The sequence below is a fragment of the Aptenodytes forsteri genome, unplaced genomic scaffold (genome assembly GCF_000699145.1).
Source record: "Aptenodytes forsteri isolate BGI_AS27 unplaced genomic scaffold, ASM69914v1 Scaffold361, whole genome shotgun sequence".
In the NCBI taxonomy this organism is placed as follows: domain Eukaryota; kingdom Metazoa; phylum Chordata; class Aves; order Sphenisciformes; family Spheniscidae; genus Aptenodytes; species Aptenodytes forsteri.
In genome coordinates this window covers 1,270,566-1,292,875 of record NW_008796212.1, presented here as the reverse complement: position 1 = coordinate 1,292,875, position 22,310 = coordinate 1,270,566, and the positions used below count along the sequence as shown (strand labels likewise).

Here is a 22,310-nt window from a genome sequence, read left to right as displayed (position 1 = left end):
GGAATTTAAAAATCAGTCCTGAAAAGGTCAGCACTGAAGGATACAGGTGAATTGCTCTGAAGTGCATCTTTTTCCTATTTTCTTACTCTCTTTTCAGAGTTTTTATATATACAGAATATATTAAACATGCTGGTGATAACTCAGTCTCTCTTTCAGGCACTATCATTGGACACAGCAGTCATTTTACTCATAGCCTTCTTGCTATTGCAGCTCCACCAATGTTACCCTGGATTCCCCTTATAACCGGAGGTTTCTTCTAGATCTCAAAAAGAGATTGATATATCAAAACCAAATTCAATTACAAAATATAATAATATCCTCTTCTTGGAAGTGAAGCTGCCCCATATTCCAGACTGTGGCAGGATTTTTATGTCCTCAAAATGTTTTTAATAAGTTCTACTTAAAATACATCTGAGTCCCAATCTGCCTGTTCGGCACGTTGTAATGCTCTCAGTTGAAGATCTGTTCCCCGTCGGTTCCTCGTGGGCTCTGCCAAAGGGCTCTTCTCAGTTGTCTTCTGCAGACTTGAACATGAGAATGGCGTTGTAGATCTTCAGGGCAGGACCCAGCTTGATACTGAGTATTTTAACTATGTCGCTCTGGTTCAGGAGAAGGAAGGCCTCACCATCTATCTGCTAGAGGTTGGAAACACAACATAAGATGAAGATTACCATCAGAGGATAGGCAGGATTCTCACTTCTGGTCGTTCAGTGAAACAACATACTTAGATCTGAGGAATGAAAGTACAAACACAGCTCTGAAGACTGAAGCCTTGTACTTCTCCCTAGTTCTGGCACCCACACCCCTGTGAGGTGTCCAGGCATGCCACCCTTTCCAAGGGTCTCAGGCCTCATCCAGCAGCTTTTTTTCTAGAAATAGAGAAGCCTGAGTGTGGGCAAGGCTTATGGAGAGACCATAAGGAGGATGCTGGTTCGTTAGACTTTATATTCACTATAATTGCGCTAAAAAGCCAACAACTGTCAAAAATCCTACAGCCTATTCACAATCTGTGGCCAGAAATTAGATCAGGAAATCCAGAATGCGAGTCTTCAGGAGGCAGCTATCCAAGAATTAATACATTACACTGATCTACGATGATTAGAAATATAAAATCACCATTTCCTAGTGCATTCATTACATACTGTCATTGCACAGACTCTTTGACTCCTGTTAAGCTGTTCAGGGTAAAATTTAAAGCCAAAGACGCTTTTTTTCTGCTTTTTTTGGTCAGCTCTGCTAAAAACCTTAGAGATGAGAAAAATTCCTGAGATGTGAACATCTGGCTACTCTCATGACTAGTACGTACTATGCCCATAGACAAGAAGTCTCTGTTTAAAGGAGAAACAGTAGGCTATTGCGAAATCATTTTCAATGACACTAAATGGGCTTGCTTAGCACATGGTAAGAGAGATCTTATGCTATATTAAACAAGGCATAGTAAAGACATGTAATTTGTCTGGACTTATATACACACTCTCCTAATCCATCAGCAAGGAGATATTCGATGAGATTCAAAGTAAGCAAGTGAAAAACATACTACCTTGTGAAAATACAGGATGCCCTAGGTAGCAGCGAGTGAAATCATAACGTATTATTTTAAGAAGAGGTTAAAAATTTACTTGGGTTTACAAGAACATCCACAGAGACAACACAAATATAATTAATATAAACCCCAAATGCTGCAGGGAAGAAGCCAAAGATTAATGGACACAGACAAACAGTATGTGTCTCCCTAAGTTATTCCATTAAAGTCCATTTACAGGGACTGACAGCATCTCATCCTCTCAACTTGATGTTCACCAGTGCAGCAGACAACACTGGACACTCAACTCACCCATAATAACAATTCTTCTATTTCTGTAGTCTTCCTAACTAGAACTTTTTTGGACGTCAGTGACTGGTGGAAGAAGATACATTGAATAAACTTGGACAAACATAATATTAAAGCAAAGAGCTGGGAGCCAAGAGATTGAGTTTCCCCTTCTCTAACCACACAAGAGACTGTTAGCAAGTTACTCAACCTCCCAGTATGTACACTGGAAATGACAGCAGTGTTCCCAGTCCACAGATGGCCACCCAACGTCCCCGAATCTTATTTGCAAGCTGCCTAGAGTCTACACTACCGCAATGAACATGTTAAAAATAGCTTGAAGCAAATGGACTGCTGCTTAAATTAAATAAAAGAGTCAGGAGTAGCAGAAGACTGCTGGAAAACAGCCCTACGTTTCAAAATGTTTTTGAGTCCAGTATTATTACTATGCTTCATTTTCACTGCATTGCCTCAAAGATGCTTATTTTAAACAGACCTTCCCTGAACCGGACCTAGAAACAAGCACAATACCAGTGCCTGTGCTTTATTATTCATTTCTTTGTTCCATCTTATTTGGATGGTTTTTAAAATTCTGTGCACAATTTGTTCTCTTCGCTCCTAATGTAAGCAGCAACTTATCCCTCTCCCCCCGCCAAGAGAAGTCTGCAAGGGATTTATTTATCCTAAATGGTGAGCACTCAAAGGCCTGATTACAGCTAATGGACAATGTGAGTGGAGCTCAGCAGTCCCGTCACTCACACCTGAATTCTGGCCAAAGCCAAACTGCTAAAAGGGTTTTAATTTCAAACTGACAATTTGGTTTGAGCATAAACCTGAAAAACAACCCAAGCCCCTCTCATTTGGCATAGGGAATCATACTCTGAGGCTGCAGAAAGTAAGGTATTAAAATAGAACATGGCTATCCGCTCTCTGAACCAGAAAGCAATCACTGTGTTCAGGACCCATTTAAATTACAGCTAGAAGAAATAAAATACATTGTGAATGGTCAGATTCATTAGGAGATTTGCTAGTTACATCTTACCTACCGAACTCTCATCTCTGAATACATTGTCACTAGAAATCAGGATGCGCCTTTTACACTCAGCTACACTGAAAGATTGGTTCATTTGAATAAATTTCATTATTCCCACTATATTCAGTTAAAGAGTATTCCACTATATTGTTACATTGTGAATAGTGCTTTTTGCAAGCCTCCATTTCTTTTGCTTTGTATTTCGTGTGTGTGCATGTTTTTTAAAACAAGGGAAAACAAAATACAGATACATAAATCCCATAAAATGCACTACAGCCTGATTCATCCTGAAAGGAAGCCAGCTCTGGGGAGCAGTCATCTATTACGAACCTGCCCTTTACAGTCGCTACAATGTGCAATGCTTTTCCTCAGTACAGAGGGTGCGCTCAGCGCCGCACCGAACAGAGAAGGTACAACCTCTTCCCTCAAGCTCTTACAATCAAAGCAGTAGACCTGTGATGATGGAAGGGGAGGTATGTCTGTGCAAATTTATCAGGGGCTCATAAAGAATCTCCAGGTCGTACCTGCAATGTAACTGGAAGCCAAAGCACTCAACAGAGCCCAAGTGTCTATGATCCACGCAAAGAAGTGTGCTAAGAAAGAGGACAACCATATCCTGCGCTAGCTGCGGTTTCTCAGAAGCCACGGTGAACGCACCACAACCAGGGAACAGAGTCCAGCCCAGCATGTGGCAGCAAAGACAGGACACACTGCACACAGGAGATGCTCTGACTTCCCAACCACTGCTTGTTCAAGGAAAGCTTCCCCTCCTGCTCTCACCTCAGCCCATGGGGGAAGCCAGCGATTCCTGGGAAACCCTACGACTGCCAGCCTCACCAAGAGAAGCAGGCATATGTGCTCATTAGAGGGAGCAGATGAGATCTTCATTGCACCATTCCAACAGGACATCTCTATAACGATGCCAAACCCACTGCACAATAGTCCAAGACAGGATGTTAAGCATAAGCTCGGTGACTGGAACTGCAGGGGAAATTTAAAGCAGCAGAATGCAATTAGCCATGCTGGAATTCAGCTTGATGCTGAAGCTGCCTCCTAAATGCCACAGGCTCTTTAATGACAAGTCTGAGCATGTCTATGCTCTCTGCACTGTAACTCCAGAGTAGCAGGGGTACAAAACCACCTTGCTGCCATCGGACCCGCCAGTGGCACAGCACAGGATTTGGGCAGACTTGACTTACCTCTTCCCTGAAAACAGATGCTTGTTCTTTGCAACCAGGTAAACGCTGGATAAAGCTTACCACCTGGAATTACATTTGGGAAAAGAGAAATACGGACAATTAAAATGGGATACCATCAAGAAAAAAGGTCATATTTCTGTATATGAGTTCTATATGCAAGAATTTAAAAAAATTTAATACTTACAACTCTCCCATTAAATAGAGGGTATATATGAAAAACATTACTGGGTTGTTGCTGCAACACCCCTGCAAAGCATACTCTGGTTACCTATAATACTTTCCATATTGCCTTTTGTCCATTTATCTTTCTGTAAAAGTCCAGTTTCTCCATTGCTCAAAAGGATCTTTATAAAATATCAAAATATTTTTACAGACTAAAAGCCCTATATGGCTAGTCTATTTTAAACCCATCCACAACTTCACTTTCTTTACAGTGCTGCTGGAAAGTAACATTGAAAAGAAAAAAGGATTTAGACAGTTTCCCATGATGACATGCCTTTAAGAGACAAGATAAACCAACGGAATGAGCACCGCTGGTTTACCAACATACAGAAGGCAGAAGAACTGGGAAGGAAAGGACTTTTGGTTTTATTTAATCCGTGGTGGGTGCACAGGATCCATGGAACCAACAGGATTAAACAAGTAAAAGTTAATTTTACATTTCGCATTAGGGAAAACCTTTCAAAGCAGGAAATCTGTTAACATTTGGAATAATCTCCCTGGAGACATGCAAGCAGCCCTTGGATTACATTATATAACACTAAGTAGTGCGAGGAGCAGTCCTGAACGCAGTGGAGGATGACTTAATATGTATTGTCTTCTCCAGCTGTAGCTTCACTGGTTTATAGAAGATTTGTATGTTGAGGCGTAATCAGATCAAACATCTCATGCTAATTGGATGCTCCCTTGCAGGAACAGCTCTGTTTCATGAGGCATATTCATTTGAGTTATTACAGATGTGACATTTCTCCCATGAACACAAACAGACAAACAGTTAGGAGGGGTCACTGTCAAATACGAGCTTCCCTTTAACTCACGATTGTCAGACTCTCTCCTAAATCGTGTCACTGCATCTCCAGCTGATCCCACCACTTGACTATTCATTCCCTTTCCCCAGTTCCGACCACGCAGGAAGGGAGCTGTCAGCGTGCCCTCCGGTTTTGCTCTACCCTGGCAGAAGCTGTTTTTTGGTGAACAGCTCTGACTCCCGTTGTTTCTGTTATGTAATCTAAAAGCAGAGCATCCCTCTCATGTTTCGCCCTTATCTTCTGCTAGTAGGGACAGCTCCATCTTAAAGGGAACCCCCTAAAATCCACATCTCCATCAGGCAGTGTCTCCAAATTTTCTTCTGTAGAACTCCAAACTCCTGTTATAAACAAATAACAAAATACTACTTTCCCTTTGCACCCTGCCCCCCCCCCCTTTATAATTAAAACACAAATGAAAATCCTTCTGCAGGGTCTGGTAAATTCCAGAATTTAAGAGACAGCTGGACCCCTGGGGGCAAGACGGTAAGTGCTCTTTAGTGCCTATGGTATTGAGAGGCTGGTAGAAATCTCCAGGGAATGATCTAAGCTCGCCTTGCTCCTGTGTCCTTCCCTGCACAATTGCTGCTGGCTATTGTCACGGACACTGAGTGACGAGCCTTTGATCTGTCCCAGAAGTCATTTGTACGTACACTGCAAGCACTCTGCGCCACAGGAGTGGCCTTTTAAACAAACAGGAGTCCTGAGTTTACCAGAAATGAGGAAAAGAGAGGGAAGGAGGATGCAGGAGAAGAATACAGGAGAGAAGGTCCCCAGGATGCGAGCCAGCCCCTGGGTTCCACTGAGCCGCAGTGACCTGCCTGGCCCATCACTGCTGGGGGAAGAGTCCCCAGACCAAGACGTGGCAGTTGAGGGACAAGGGAGGCTCGGGTGCACAAGGCCAAAACACAGTAACACCATGGGCTAGAAGAAACCAACGCAGCCCCACAACGGTGGCAATGAAGCCCTGAACCAAGGGAAAGGGTGAGGCTGGAGGGGCTCAAGATCAGGGTGGGAGACGTGTCAGACAGGTTAGGAGCACAGTGGGATCAGGCAGATCAGGGCTTTTCCTTTGAGGAGGTGAATGCCTGCCTGCCCTTCCTGCTGATAACAACCTCAATGCTCACAGAACTATCTGGTGGAAGCGTCTTACACTACGACTGCATATTGGTAAAGGGAAGGAGGTTGAAAAAGAGCTTTATGTAGTTCTGAGAACACCTTAGAAACTCCATGCAACCCATACGGAAGGTGCTGATGCAATCCCAGATGTGCATGATATACTGAAATCAGCACAGTATTGGTATACCTCTTGGGTGAACTTGGAAGGTAGCCTCATACAGCACCCCTTTAATATCAAGCTACAGCAGAACTGACAACACCTCGTGAGACTATGCAGAGAGGAGCTGGGTTTAACTGGGATTTAGTAACCCACAAACAATTAGCACAAGGACAGTCCCCCCACAAGGTATTAGCATCTGATGCAGGCTTAACTAAGGAACAAAACAAATCTAGCACATATTAATATTCTTCTGTGATTCAATATACTTCACTAGCTGTGCTCTGAAAACATGACAGGAAGCTTTCAATAAATAACAAAGCTGCATTAAAGTAACTACCCTTGTTGACTGTTCAGTGTTACCAAGAGTTTCTTAGCTTGAGGCCCCCTAAATACTCCTGCTGCTCTGCCATTTCAGCTGTTCTCAACCAACAGAGAATTAAAGCAACTTTTTTTTCCTTAATGTGGGTTTTATAAAATAAAAACAGTTCTTCAGTCTGAAACCAAAGGAGAATTTTACACCCCCATTGCTCTTGTTTCAGATCAGCAGAATGGCCTCCTTTGTGCAGCAGAGTTCAAAGCACAACCCAAAGGCAAATGTTTGCCCTGTAGGAAGATGTTAGGAGCCCAAATGCCGACAGGTCAGATCTACTTTGGACTCACTAAAACACAGAAAGTCCTGCTGCTTTCATCTTCCAGACCTGCGGCTACATTTCACTGCACACGCTGATCCTGCAAGTATTCATACAGAGGCCAAATTGATTCCTGTGGGAATTTGTGATGAACATAATTTGCAAAACCAGATCCACTTTACTGAAATTCAAGACAAAACCTGTAATGAATTTAGCCAGTCCATTGTGGTGCTGCCACTCATCTTTTTGATGTGCCATTCACACTCCTACTGGCAGTTGAAACTTCACCAGTTGTTTCAGGCTGCAGCGCAGAGCGCAGTCCAGTGTATTCTGGGTTTTGAATCACTATATCCAGAGTGCCCTGCATTCATGCTCTGTGGTCCCTGCTTACATTCATCTGTTATCAAACTAATATCCCAGTTAAATTTACCCAGCAGTTGCTTTAAAGGTCAACTGCAAAGGACAAATTTTGTTTGGCTTGTATCCCGACTCTGTTCTTCCATGAACCGGACTCCATGTTTTATCCAAAAGAAAGAGATTCTGATTTTCATGTCAGAGGATTAACTGCTTCTGCCTTTACTATTTTTCTAAAAGACCTTTTGGAAAAATCATTAGAAGCTTTCTCAAAAGAATGATATGAACAGCACATCTTTCAGAGGGTTTTTTTCCTCCTTGCTATGAATTTAATTCAAACACATTTTCATTACAAAAAAAAAAAAACCCAACCAACAAAAAAGGACCAAGTTTTAAAACAGCCCCACTAATTGCTCTAACCCCTTCACAACTGCTGTGGTTCCCGTTTTCTGTGATACTGCAATCCCACCAGACTCCTAAGCAGTCCTCCAGCATGAAGAGCAAAGTCAAGATTGGATTTGTCTGATGTAAGAGGCACTTAGGGAAAATGCACTTTCTAAAAGTCTCTGAAGATCCTCTATGCATCATGAAGAATGGCACCTTTTTCCTGCTTTGCAAACTACCTACATCCTTGCAAGCGCAACATTACAGCACATTTCTCTTGAATTAAATGGCCTGTGATTAAGTGCCAGGATCCAAATTGTCACAACTTCCCAAGTGGAGATACAAATATTATTTATGCCCAAGGCATCGAGGCAAAAACCAACTACTCAGCACACAAAAGATACCGGCTTTTTCACACGCCACCTAATTACAGGAGACATCTCAAGAGCTGGGACTGCAGAGACATATCCCCAGCTGCACAGCCACCCCTGTCAGAAATCAGGTCAGGCTGTGGGCAGTTTTGTTCCAGGGGAATTAGCCAGGGAGACGCAGGAGGAGTGGGCATGCACAGTGCAGTTCGGAATTATCTGCAATGTAAAAGTGAATCAGCAGCAAAGTCACAGGAGAGGGGGAGGGAGATCAGAGAGAAACGGAATCTGCTGTCAGAATTATGTTTCAGGCCTGAGGACTAAAAGATCAGGTGGTAAATAAAACAAAGAAAGGGAGGGAATCCTGTTCAGGGAAATAAGCCGTGGACACCAGAGGGTTAATAGGGATCCTTCCCCTCCCTTATAAAGGGACTTGGGTATAACTTCTAGCTGAGTCAGCTATGGCATATGCAAAGCAAACAGAAAAACATTGCCTAGGAAAGGAAAAAAATAAAGACGTCTTCCAATTAGCACTCCAGAAGAGGAGGGCTCTGTCATTCCCGCACCCCAAGAGAGCAGAACAGGGAACAGGTAACTCACCTCTTCCACAGTCCATTTGGCCACGTGTTTGGCCGTGAGGCCCGAGACCTCTGGCAAGAGCTTGCAGTGCTGCTCCCAGCAGAGATGGAGGCGGTGGGTCGGGTTAGAGGCCAGGGAAGGCATGAAGATGGACTGGTGGAGGGCCTGCTGGAGATCCAAATCAGGGTCTGGAAAAAGAAACGAGACAAGTCAGAGCGAGGCTTCAAGTAGGAACAATTACAACAAAGCAGAAGGAAGGGTCACACTCTGGAGGGAAAAGCAAGGCAGGGCGAGCAGACGGCCAGGCACGGCTACTGCATGGCACGCTGAGCTTTCAGGGCGTTCTTCCCACCCTCCTGAGAAGGATAAAGAAAAAAAAAAGATAAGATTGCCAGGCTGGAGGCTTTATCGTTAGCTTCTTCCCTGGAAAATGATGTCATGCTGCTAACAGACAAGATGTTTGCAGCGTTTTATTGACAAGGTGGAGGAGTTCTGGTAACAGCATCTTCGGCTGGAAACTAATGGCGTTGTTCCAGCTCACAGCTGTAGCCAGCCTGCGAAGAGCGCTACGCATGCCAGCTGATGGCCTGGGCTCGCCACCTCCCCAGGAGACTCCCAGGCCAGGACTGCTGCACGTTACCTCCAGACATCAACTCCCTCCTCATGTGTCAAGTGACGGAAGCTTTAAAAGTCAAGGCAAAAAAAGGAAGAAATCACCCCTCCCTAATGAGATCACTCGAGTAGTGCAGAGTCATGGTCCTACAGGGACTTGCCTGGTTATACAACAGGAAGCGAAGCAGAGGATGGAAACAAGATGGGAAATATTCCTCTGGTTTAGAGCAGTTAACGGGTGCTGTCCCCTCGCCCCCAGCCCTGCCAGGCTGTGTGCAGGGTGCGCAGGCTGCCCGGCGCCATCCCGTGGCAACTGTACAAAATTCCCATTTTGCTTCTGCCTTCAGAAAGGTTCAGCATGCCCAGCACCAGCACGGCTACCGCTCGCCTCTGCTGGGTTTGCTCAGTGTTAGCACAAACGGTTGTTAGTAGGCTGGTGTGTAAGGATCTGCGGGGTGCGCCAGTTGCTACGTGTAAAGCACAAAGGAAAATAGTATTATGAAGAAAAAGCAAATTTCCATGATTTGCCTGCTCCTCACCAGCTGAAGTTAAAGCAGTGCTGGAGGTAGAGCCTGATCTAGCGAAAGGTCACTCCCCTGTCCCCAGCTGTGTCACCTTACCTTGTCTCCACCTCCTAAAGGATGTGGGACAGCATCAAATACAGGTCTCTATTTCTAATAATGAGACCAAAGAAGGAGGATTTAAAAAAATAAAGCCTGAGTAAGAACTGCTCAGTTCAGGAGCTGATGCTCCTGGTGACAACAGGGCACAGGACACTGCTCCTGGGAGGGCTGTCACCTACTCCCCCCCTGCCTCCCCCACCTCCCCGGTGGCGGGGGCAGCAGCTGGCCTTGCCCCCACCTCCCTGCCGCAGGAGGTCCTATTTGCGCCCAGAGTTTTACATACTGCCACGTCCCTGCTGGGTGGGCAATGCTTCCATCACACACTGTCTCCTTTTCTTCACTAAGCCCAAATCCTCGGGGCTAAGCATCCAAACCACAATCTAAAGAAATTGTTTTCCCTTTGAGAAGGAAGCAGTGTTCTAATAGTTTAAATATAGACGGGATGAAAGCTCTGGGTAATCGTGAAATTACAGGTCAGTGGATTATTGCAGAATTTCCCTCCACTGATTTCCATCCTTCTGTTTAAGGTGAAGGCAAAGGGAAAGCAGACAGCTTTCCCTACCAGCTGCAACTGTAGCTCATAGCTGGCAAACTTCTCCAGCTCTGACTGCAGAAGGCAGCACTAGGTAAAAATGAGTATTAAAAAAAAAAAAAAGCTAGGCACCTGTCCCAGTTTGTGCCTGCTTAGCTATTTTTGATTGGAGACTTATTACCATGTTAAATCCTCCTAAAAGCCTGGTCAGCTCAGTTCTCCGAAATAGGTTTTTATAGTAAATCTGGAAGTTAAGCATATGGTTTGCTAAAGTGGTATCAGAAAGCTTCTCTTAAAACTTAACCTGTCACGTACCAGGAAAAAAAAAAAGGCATTGTTTTTCTTTTTATTTGTCATCCTTAGGAGAACCTTAAAAAAGGCACCACCCAAAATGATTCTATTTATGTTTCTGAATACCCACTGGGGTCTAAAGAAAGAAGTCGATGGAACTTAAACTATCTGCCAGGTTTTGACCAAGTCTCTGCTGTCACTTCTGGCTCTGTCAGCAGAATGGTCATCAACTGCTTGGGGAACAAAAACCCCTTCCCACTTCAGAGGAGTATGCAGTGGTACAAGAGATGGTGCAAACTTGTCTTCTCAGTTAATAAACATGAGGCTTTGCTCTACCAAGTATTAAACATTTCACTTCTAAGTAATTTTACCCTTCCTCCTCATTTTAAAGGAAGAAGACTACCGTTACCATCACCTCCAGCATGTGCTTTCTCTTGACTGTGGAATCAAAGACAAAAAAGCTGTAAAGTTTTAAATGCTCCTTGTGACTGTGGTATATTGCACATATATGCACACATACAGAAAAAGAAGTAAAATTTAACCAACCTTTCCCACTGCTTTCCTGTTTCACCAGCTGGAACTTTATATAGGCATGCGAGCACCCAAGCCTGAAAGCATCAATTACAAAATATTTCAAAAGATACACAAATTGATATAATTTCTTCTCTATACAGAGATTAATGGGACTTTTAGGAACCAAAAACTTTTCCCTCATAAAATAAGCAATAGCACTGCTCTGTCCCTGACCTCTCTCTCTAAGCTAAGGACTGTGCTATTAAATTAATGGCTAGAACTCAGATTTGAGTTTACTGCAGGAAAGAGAGGGCCTAAAATAATGGAAGGAAGGGAGGAGATTTACTATGTCATTCTAAAACCCTATGCTGCAAATCTCTGATCAAATTGGGGTGTTCTAAGTTATGATTTAGGTCTGTATTTCAGACATAGCAGCAGCATCAAGAAACACAACTGTTAATGCATGAAAATACATCACAAAAATCTTATTTACTTTTTCGGTTTGGCTTTGATGTCTGCAGAGGAATCCTCTTCTACCCAGTCTCTCTCTTGATTGTTTTCAGACTGTTCCGACAGACTGTGAACACTGCTTTGACATGACTTTTCACTGTCTTGTGCAGATTTTCTGGAAAGACAGATAAATGATAGTAGCTAAACTGACATCCTCTGTTCCCTTTTCCCGCAGGAGAGCAAAGCTGGCTGCTCCTTGCAAGTGACAGCAACAACTACCACCTAGTGGTAGAAGCTTTCCTCTCCCTCACCATCATTACCGGCACAGTACAAAGTGCTTTTTTACTCTCCAGCACGGATTGCAAGAGATAATGTGAAATAAATCAGCCCCTGTGGACTGAGGCTCCGATCCCAGCAGCTACAAGAAACCCACTGAAGCATGTGTTACGGTGAAATCAAGAGATTTAAGGTTTTTGAATCTTGATACCACCGGATAACATTTTAGAGTCTCCATGACTGAGTTTGATGCATAAATGAGCTACACAGTCGCCCAAGGAAGGACAAGCAGTAGGGTTTTATCAGATTTGCATACTGAATTCAGACCTCCCACTATCAGGAAATGAAATACTTAGAAGAATAGAAATATATTACAATTTTAGAATGCCATTTATTCTGGGACAATCCCAAAGCTCCTGAGAGAGCATTATGGTAACAGTGCCATTGAAATGCAATCAATTCTGGTGTGGAGATTAGCAAATGGAGACCCCTGCACATTTCTAGGATGGGAGGAGGCAAACTTTGGCCATGTATGCCGAGGAGGGGAGAGAAGTATTCCTTTTTTCTGGCCAAATATATCTTGAAAATGTTGTAAATCTAAGGAAAACAAATGAACTTTAAAATGTATGTAAGCCTTCATATACAACAAAGACCAAAAGTATTGCTGGAGTTTGCTCTAGTGAGACTGGATTTGTACAGACTAAAGGCGACAATAATAAAAGCCTTCATGTCCAGGTCTGTCCCATGACACACTTTAACTGCCTCCTGCAGTCCAAGAACTAATACACAGTTTGCTTCAATGATACTCAATTCCAAGATTTTCATGTAAGAAAAAATATCTGAAGGAGCTCAACTTGTCTGCCAAGTGATACACATATAAGTCTTAGCAGGGCCTGTTGCGACAGGACAAGGGGGAATGGCTTTAAACTAAAGGGGGGTAGATTTAGACTAGATATAAGGGAGAAATTGTTTACGCTGAGGGTGGTGAAGCACTGGCCCAGGTTGCCCAGAGAGGTGGTGGATGCCCCATCCCTGGAAACATTCCAGGTCAGGTTGGACGGGGCTCTGAGCAACCTGATCTAGTTGAAGATGTCCCTGCCCACGGCAGGGGGGTTGGACTAGATGGCCTTTAGAGGTCCCTTCCAACCCAAACTATTCTATGATTCTATGATTACGTCTACCAGTGTAATGCAGCCGACTCTGGGGTGGATTGCAGTTACAGTTTAATAGCGCAAAATAACCTTGCTTGACAGTTTTAGGACAGGAAACGAAGGAAAAGAATATATTTTAAATTGAAACAGCAAGGAAAAATTTATGGAGACAGAATGCAATTTCCTTTGTTGGAACGTGACCAGAGCAGCAGGATTAAGGAATCAAGAAACCTATTAAGGCATATGAGGATATAAAAGTGCACTGCTCTGGGTTAAGAGTGTCTGGGGCATGGGTCAGTATTACAGACAGATGAACTCAATGCTCTGCTGCTTCTCTGCCAACTCCTGTGTTTTTCAGCCTTGTAAAATGGTTTTGCTTCCCAGTACCTGCCCAAGAAAAGGGTTCAGCTCACCTGGATTGTGGAGAGTCCTCCTGAGAAGACTCTCCTGCTCCCAACAGAAATGGGGCAGGAGTCTCCAGCCTCTTGGCTTTCTGCATGCTATTGCTAGGGGAAGGTCTCTCCCCACTCAGGCGGTCCTGTAACAAGTTTTCTCTGTTGAGGTTCACATCAGAATATGGGCAGCCAACTAACCTGTGTTAAAGAAAAAAAGAAAAAAACGAGAGAGAGAGAGAGAGAGAGAGAGAGAGAGAACGATGCATACAGTCTTACCAGCCTCAGGCAGACATATCCATCAACAAACCCAGAAAGAGTGAGGCCAAAAACACTCAGGGAGATGTTATTACCCAGCTTTGGGTGTGGGCAAGCAGGGGACTACATGGCAGAATCAGAAACCAAAGTCATATTTTTAGAGTTACCTCAGAGAACAAGAGCTCTTCCTCTGTAACCTGCTTGTCTGAACAATATTTCATGAAATAAGAGAGTCCTGCAACTTTCACTCTGAAAAATTCAAAGCCCTTTACCACATTATATACTACTAGACCTTCAGACCTCCCATCTGAGATTGTTTTCTTGCTCTTTAAAATAGTTTAATCAAGAAAAACCTTCCTTTTCCAAGAGCACATAAGAAATCAAAAGGCAGAGCACAAAACATTAGCTAGCTCTCCTCACTCTTACACTTTAATAATCTATCCACACTCTCTCCTTCTTTAACTGTCTCCTTGCATGCTGTTCTTGGGTATGTTATTTTACAAAACAAATTCCTTCAGTAATGCGGGAATGTGGAAACTGGAGTGAATTAATCTATGTTGGATTGCATTGCAGTTGTAATGATTATACTGGTATAAACAGAATTTATGATGAAACAGCACATTTAGACACAAGAGGGAGCTGCAATTGCAGTTATAACTATCACCAGAATAAACACCCTGAGATAATTTCAGTGCAGTGCAGGTGCTTGTTGCTGCATTATTATTATTGTCAGCAGTCAGGCTCTCGCAGGCAGAACCGTTATAAGAAGATCTCATATACATACGTATAATGTGTTCCATATCGTGGTCCCCTGACATGACCGATACCGTGGCAGCCTGGAGTAGGACACGCTTGTCCCACTGTTCCCACTCGATCAACAGCACCTGGTAATAAGAAAAAAAAAGTTAAAACAGATTTGTAAAACGCTCCCTGCATCTGAAGAGCAGACTGCACTTAGGAAAATTATTCAACGTAACAATGTAATGTCATCTACTTTACCTAGAGGGACTTGCAAAGCATGTCCAGTTTTTGCACACCAGCCTACCGGATGAACATCAGGGCTGTCTGCATCGACCCAGAAATCGTAATTATGGTCCCAACCATCAAAATGTATCTAAAAGAAGCACACAGTCTCAGTGAGAGATACAGTTAAGGACATGACTCAGCTTTTATTTTAACTTCCCCCTTTGTTTCACCTTGCTCAGCTCGGGGCTGATTCATTCAATCTTTCAGTCAAGCACAATCGTCCCTTGTGCTCAGTGTAACTACTTGTTTTCCTGACCCCTGCACCTGTGTTTTACAGAACAACCAGATTCTGGTGACACAGTCAAATCACAGGGTCTGCAAGAAAGCACAGACCATGGGGTGCTCCAACACACTCTACACTCAAAAGACTAAATCTATGCAAACACAATTGCTTATTTAATTGTTTTGTTTTCTGAGGATCCCAAAACACCATAAAAGCCAACAGGTTTGGTGAGTTTTGCAGTGAACAAGCTAGAATTTTCTGCTGGACAAAGGGACTAGTAATAGTTAGCTCAGATCCAGGTCAGGTTAACAGAGACCAAGGATCATTGCAGTTTAAAGGCTACTGGGCTGTCTATGTGGCAAAGTTTCAAACAAATGTATGAACCTGCAGACGACACCAAGTTGGGCGGGAGTGTTGATCTGCTCGAGGGTAGGAAGGCTCTGCAGAGGGACCTGGACAGGCTGGATCGATGGGCCCAGGCCAACTGGATGAGATTCAACAAGGCCAAGTGCCGGGTCCTGCACTTCGGCCACAACAACCCCATGCAGCGCTACAGGCTTGGGGAAGAGGGGCTGGAAAGCTGCCTGGCGGAAAAGGACCTGGGGGTGCTGGTCGACAGCCGGCTGAACATGAGCCGGCAGTGTGCCCAGGCGGCCAAGAAGGCCAATGGCATCCTGGCCTGTATCAGAAATCGTGTGGCCAGCAGGAGTAGGGAAGTGATCGTGCCCCTGTACTCGGCACTGGTGAGGCCGCACCTCGAATACTGTGTTCAGTTTTGGGCCCCTCACTACAAGAAGGACGTTGAGGTGCTGGAGCGTGTCCAGAGAAGGGCAACGAGGCTGGTGAGGGGTCTGGAGAACAAGTCTGATGAGGAGCGGCTGAGGGAACTGGGGTTGTTTAGCCTGCAGAAAAGGAGGCTGAGGGGAGACCTCATTGCTCTCTACAACTCCCTGAAAGGAGGTTGTAGCGAGGTGGGGTCGGTCTCTTCTCCCAAGTAACAAGCGATAGGACGAGAGGAAACGGCCTCAAGTTGCGCCAGGGGAGGTTTAGATTGGACGTGAGGAAAAATGTCTTCACTGAAAGAGTGGTGAAACATTGGAACAGGCTGCCCAGGGAAGTGGTTGAGTCACCATCCCTGGAAGTATTTAAAAGACGTGTAGATGCGGCACTTAGGGACATGGTTTAGTGGACATGGTGGGGTTGGGTTGACGGTTGGACTCGATGATCTTAGAGGTCTTTTCCAACCTTAATGATTCTATGATTCTGTGAACTGAATATCATGCTACTATATATTGGTAAAACTTGACTTTTGCTTGCAATCACAGCAATGATACTGAGAATCAAATGGCTAATGGGGAGCGAACTCCACTCCTGCCCACATAATCATCCTTTGGGAAGGAGACCTGTGGCCAAGAAGCCTCCATCAGTGCAGCCTCCACTTTAGCTGGCTCATACTTAATTTCTCAGAAGCCAAAACACAACAGATTTTTCTTTATGTGAAAAGAATTAGTTAAAATCCATTTATGTAAAAAATTTACACTGGAGAATGAAGCCACTTCCCACATGTACCAGGGTTTAACTTGCTTTGGGTTTTCCTTTAAGTGTGCTAGGAAAAAAAAAAAGTCACGTAGCTTCCCACCAGCAGAACATTAATGCTGCCTTCACTCGCACAGATCACACAGAAACTGCTAAGAGATGGAAAATCATGTTGTCAAATGTTATTTCAAAATAGTTACACTAAAACAGTAACTAACAATACCAGGCAATTCCATCAGATTTCAACAGGACAAAACAACAGAAATAATTTCCAGTTGGGCAGGCCTGTAGGCTAGATCATCTGCAAGGCGCTTGTTTGCTGCTCCTCATACCAAATGGGTATTTTGTCTGTACTGCCAATCACTATATTCCTCAGCACAAGGGCTCTGCACTTTGAAGCAAGGTCATACCTTAATGCGATGGTCGTCTTTGTCAACTATTGTTGCCACTCTTATCAAGATGGGATTTCTTCTGTCCACAGCCTCCAACTTCATATTAACTTGGAATCCGTGAGCAGGACGCTGTAGGAGAGGATTGTAAGCAGAATGATAAGAAGTCTGGGCGTTCAGAGCTAGTCACCTGCTCTGAATAAAATGCGCTGAAGTTTTCATTTACCATACAAATGCCTTTGCAGCTTTGGCCCCTGATCTCACACGGCAGACTGATTCAGAGGTTAGAAACAGAGTTTCCTAGAGGATTAAGATGTCTGTTTGTCAGCAGCCCAAAACTACTTGAGAGGAAGTCTGAGCTTTCTCAGTACGGAGGAGCATTTCACAGCCAGGGCAAGAGGCACTTCCCTAACAGAAAAAAGGCCAGATACTACCACAAGCTCCACAAACACAGAGATTCCACAGTCTGACAGCAAAACTCCCAAACACAGCAGAGAGATGATCTCACACCTGACAAGGACAGTGGCCAGTTCACCACTGTCTCATACCTGAACACCTGAAACACACTACTGTGTGGTGTCTCTCTTCACTACACTGTGTGGCATCCTTCTTGGAATCTGGATATTACAGAGTCACCTTCATCAACCAGGTTACCATCTACTGCTTATGACAACAATCGCATCTGCTTGTTAACGACAACTGCCAAGAACTGCGGTGCTGGGACTCAAGAGCAGCTCCAGCCGCCGGAGTCTCCCATCTGCAGTTGCTGACTTACTCTTTCTCTTAAACCCCAGCAGTCAAACTACTTCGTAAAAACTCCAGAATGTCCTTTGACCTGATGCGTGCCCTTTGCAGCACCCACAGATGTAAACCTCTAAGTAACAGACAGCGTTTATCAATTTTTCCATTTATGTTTAAATGACTGACTGCAAATTCCTCCTCTGACCTCTCAGCTGGGGGTTACGGAGCACTGGATACTCATTCAAAACACGTCCTTCACTTCTGCACACAAAGGTCAGGATTTTAGCAAGAGATGATAAATAGCGTCTTTGAACAAGATCAGGTTAATGAAAACATGATTATAATCACTCTTCCCTCACAATCTTCCTTACCCTTTTTATTGCCAGTAGTTGGGGGCGGGGAAGGAGGTCCACTTCTGAGCTAAGGGGATTACAGACTCCAAACCTCCTTCTCTTTGGTCTTTTCACCTGGACACAGACATTTATCCACAGGCTTTCAGCCACACGACACACCGGAAGCCAGACAGTCTAAACTGCTTTCAGTTTAAGAGCATCTTATTGAACCAGCCAACCTTGTCCGTCTTCCTTGAGGAAGGAGCCTGAGTGCTAGAGAACAAAATCCTGCCCAGAAGATGAGCAGGGCTATTTGTTTAAGTCTTGCTGAAGGGTTGCTGCCTTTTTGGCAATAGCTTATGAATGTTTTTGAATTGACAGCCCAAGACAATGGGCTGAAATAGTGATGCTAACCAAGCTGTCTCCTCCGGCGTTTTTGGGTGGAGGAGAAGGCAGAAATCCAGACACAAGATCTGCTATTTGTGCTGATGATCAGTGTCTCCAGACTACCTAAGACAGCTCTTGAAAACTGTTAAAAACTAATTCAGTGAGAAATGCCTGTTCTGGCTCTCAACCCATATTTTTATGTACTGACTTCCTGTAATTGCTAGCTGGAATAATAATAATAATAATAAAAAAAAAAATCAATAAATGTGCCATGTATTTGCACTTCAGACCAACCGAGCCAGAAAAATAACGAGGTTTGATCTTGAAAGAGTTCTATTAACTGTTGATATATCAAATGCCTTTTTTTTTTCCTGTCTCATTTTCGAAACACAGTCTTGGATGCTGATTTATATTCTGGAGTTTCATGAGAGCCAGAATTGGCCCTTCTACTATTCTCTCAAAGCCAGATACCTGAAAGAGCAAAACAATAGCTGCAGAGATGTACGTAAAACAGGAAAAGAGGCAGACAAGGCAGTTGCATTCCCCCTTGGGAAGATAATTCACTTTGTAAGAACCCAAAAAAGGGAGTTCTCGGTACTGAAAAGGCTCCCTGTCCTGAGCAAAGCCCTGTTATCTTCGGGTGACGTTTCTCAACACATTTTATATTCAGAAAATCTGTGGAAAGAATGCCGTAATGACAGATTACTGAGGATTTAGGACTGGGAGTTTTAAGTAGGTCGTACTTCAGTGTTTCTTTTTGTATCATGAAGAGTTTTATTATCTTTCCAAAATATTTGTCTCTACAAAACTGCTTCTATTGTTCCTCTATTGTGTAGAAGACCAATTGCTGCATTCTTTCGCTCCTCATATTCTGAAGCTTCCCGTTTTCCAGCACTGTTGGGATTTTACAAGCACAGCTCAGAAAAAGGCTGAGCCTACCCTGGGGGCAACAAATGTGTCCTACTGACAAGCTTCACTCATTATCCTGCACACTGGCTCCGAGGTGCTTCACATGCTGCACGGCATGATCGAAGATGCTGTCTGCCCAACTCTGGAAAACCTTAATCCAAGGGATGTTTTGGAGTTCAACTGTGCTGCAGGTAACTCCAGCTGTGGCCTTACAGTTCTCTGAAGAGGCAAAACCAGCCTCTTCCTATTCCCTGACACCCACCTTGCAACCTACAACAACTTCAAATGGACACTTGCTGAAATCTAGCAATTATCAAACTTGTCTGGCTGGATTTTTACCTCCCTTATCTGAGGCCTCCCTGATTGCTTTTCCTCCTCAGTCCCAAAGAGCTTAACAACAAAATATACGGGCAGCAGGTATGAAACCAGGTCGAAACCAGGACAACCTGCAATGCTAACTTCATCGAAAGGAATCAAGCCAAGTGTCACGATGGCACAGAAAAGTTTTTAAACATATTGCAAAGTTTAGCAAGGTGAGCCAGCAGTGTGGAAGAAGCTGCTAAGAAAAAAAAAATCAACTTTAAAGTATGGGGGGTTTTTTAAGCTATTTTAAAGGCTTTTATTTTGTTTCTGCTCACAGCGAGCTTCCAGATAAATGCACTGAACTCCAATGTAAGAAACAAAAGCTCATGCTCCCAAGGTTGAGAGAACCATCTTCAGATTTAGTCTCCAGGATGATCTTACTCCATCTAGGAGTTTGGCAGAGATGCTCTATCATCTGTTAGTATGCTTATTTCTGTGGAGGGCACAGCTGGCTCCTCCCTAGAAGAACTAAGATCTATATTAGAACATCTAAGTCCTTGATAGGAACTTCTCACTCTACCTTAATTCCAGCCTCACCGACCAGAGGAAGAAGGATTTGCACAACTGCAAGGTGAAAATATTTTAGAGAAGTTTTTAAAACTTCATGCGGAGGGGACACCTGACGGAGGAACTGCACACTTCTCATTCCCCCTCAAACGCACACACACACACCACCCCTTCCTCCCTTCCCCACCAAATGTCGCCAGTTGCAGGCCAGTGATATCCACTTCTGAGCCCCATGAAGGGAGAGTCTGGAAAGTCTGTTCAACCAGCATCAGTCCTGCTCAGATGTCAGCTGGGAGATCACCTTTGCCCTCACAGTCAGACCTCGAGCAGAAGACCAGCTCTTTCTCTTCTCCACGCCCTCTCTGAGGCAAGGTACTGCCCTTCACACATTCCTCTGAAAGCTACAATTATCTGTGTGGACTGAAGGCTCTTTCCTTAATTCTGCTAATGGAGCAAGTGAAGATGTTTAGTCAAAAATCCTTTCCAAGACAGCTTTTCATGGCATTTTTAAAAAAAGATCTTGTAGTCTGCTGTGTGTTTAGCAGCAGTGAGAGATGGTCTTAAAGTAAAAACCCCAGTTTCACCCCCTTGGCACAGACATGGTGAACCACCATCAAATAAAGCATCTAGCAAGAAAGGGTAGATAACAGCAGTTTCCCCTACCCTCCTGATCTAGGACAATCAAAGAGATTCACCAACCAGTTTGAACGCTCTTGCTGGGGCCGCCTGGGAATTAGTTTCTTCCAAGTACTTCTCCCATGAGAAGGCTTTGGAATCCTTGTATCCTGAAAAAACAGAAAATTAACATTTAAGTAAGAAAAACACACATTTATTGTTACAAACAACAGAAAAGCAGCTATGTAACACATGGCTATTATGTTAATTTAGCACTTACAATGGATGGCACTGGAAAGTGGTCTGTTTATTCATACACACCACTTACCACACACACAGCAGCACTGCAAGTTTCCCTAGCTTCTACACAGGGCTTTAACCCTGACCTGAAAAACCTGAAGAGTTCATTTCTGTACAGCTTGAATCAATGCTTATTCTCTAGAGAAAGCTGCTAATTAAGAGCTAGTCAGAGGATTCTGTGATGTGCAATGGCATCACTAAATTAATTTCCTATTTTATTAACTATTCTATGTGTGAGTGCCCACAAGATTGTAGAAACTTCTCGTCTCCTGCTACTTACTCACCCATAGCTGAGTAAAACTAGCAGACTGGAGATAAAAGGCTCCATCGCCGTTACCATAATCTCAGACACCTCCATGGGTGTGGTACTCTAACAACAATGGGATGTCTCTCCCTGGAAGCTACATTTAAGAAACTGCTCTACTTTTTTTCCCCTTCCTATTTCAGTATTTTTTAGCCTCAGTATTGTTTCCTTTTGGCAGGAGGGCACAATGACTAAATGCATAGGACAGTCTGCAAATTGCTACACATAAATCTCTCAGCAGAGAAATCAGAATTGACTGCAGATTCTGCTAGGGGCACAGGCAATCGTGATATGAGTAGGGGAGCTGCGCGCCACAGCCCTGTTGCACGTTCCAGGAGCAGGAACAGATGTGGTGTTGCTGTAGAGTAAGCGTTTACAACCCCTTTTGCACCTGCAGCAAAGGCACAGAGGCTAATTCCTCCAATGCAGAGGGATCTTGTAGCGCCACCCACTCTGCTAAACTTGATACGCAGTAATTACAGAAATTCTTGCTCCAGGGCTGTCAATCTAGCAAACAGCAGACATAGTTTTTTAATTTTTGTTATTTTTAAGGTGAACGAGCACTTCCAAGGCCTGAAAACAACATTGATTTTCCTGTAGGTTCTGTCCTTTTTCATTTGCCAACATTCTCTTCATTTACTGAATTCCAGTGCAGCACAAAGAGATGTGGCTTCAGTTACTCCTTCATTTCCAGAAATTCCATCTTACCATCTATGAAATCATAGAATAGTTTGGGTTGGAAGGGACCTCTAAAGGCCATCTAGTCCAACCCCCCTGCCGTGGGCAGGGACATCTTCAACTAGATCAGGTTGCTCAGAGCCCCGTCCAACCCGACCTGGAATGCTTCCAGGGATGGGGCACCCCCCACCTCTCCGGGCAACCTGTGCCAGTGTTTCACCACCCTCAGCGTAAAAAATTTC

The 22,310-nt window shown here is 44.0% G+C and overlaps 1 protein-coding gene across 1 annotated transcript in view; it reads right to left on the bottom strand.

Annotated features, from left to right (window-relative positions):
• Positions 1–377: 377 nt before the first annotated feature.
• LOC103906405 (lethal(3)malignant brain tumor-like protein 4) overlaps positions 378–22,310 on the bottom strand; it is a 40,253-nt gene continuing 18,320 nt past the window's right edge. The window contains exons 12-21 of the mRNA XM_019474383.1: positions 20,871–20,956; positions 16,954–17,064; positions 14,758–14,872; positions 14,543–14,642; positions 13,522–13,701; positions 11,725–11,856; positions 11,265–11,326; positions 8,682–8,848; positions 4,043–4,105; positions 378–635 (exon numbers count right to left, since the gene is read on the bottom strand). Coding sequence (XP_019329928.1) covers positions 507–635; positions 4,043–4,105; positions 8,682–8,848; positions 11,265–11,326; positions 11,725–11,856; positions 13,522–13,701; positions 14,543–14,642; positions 14,758–14,872; positions 16,954–17,064; positions 20,871–20,956 — 1,145 coding nt within the window. The 3' untranslated portion in view covers positions 378–506. The remainder of the gene's footprint in view (positions 636–4,042; positions 4,106–8,681; positions 8,849–11,264; positions 11,327–11,724; positions 11,857–13,521; positions 13,702–14,542; positions 14,643–14,757; positions 14,873–16,953; positions 17,065–20,870; positions 20,957–22,310) is intronic.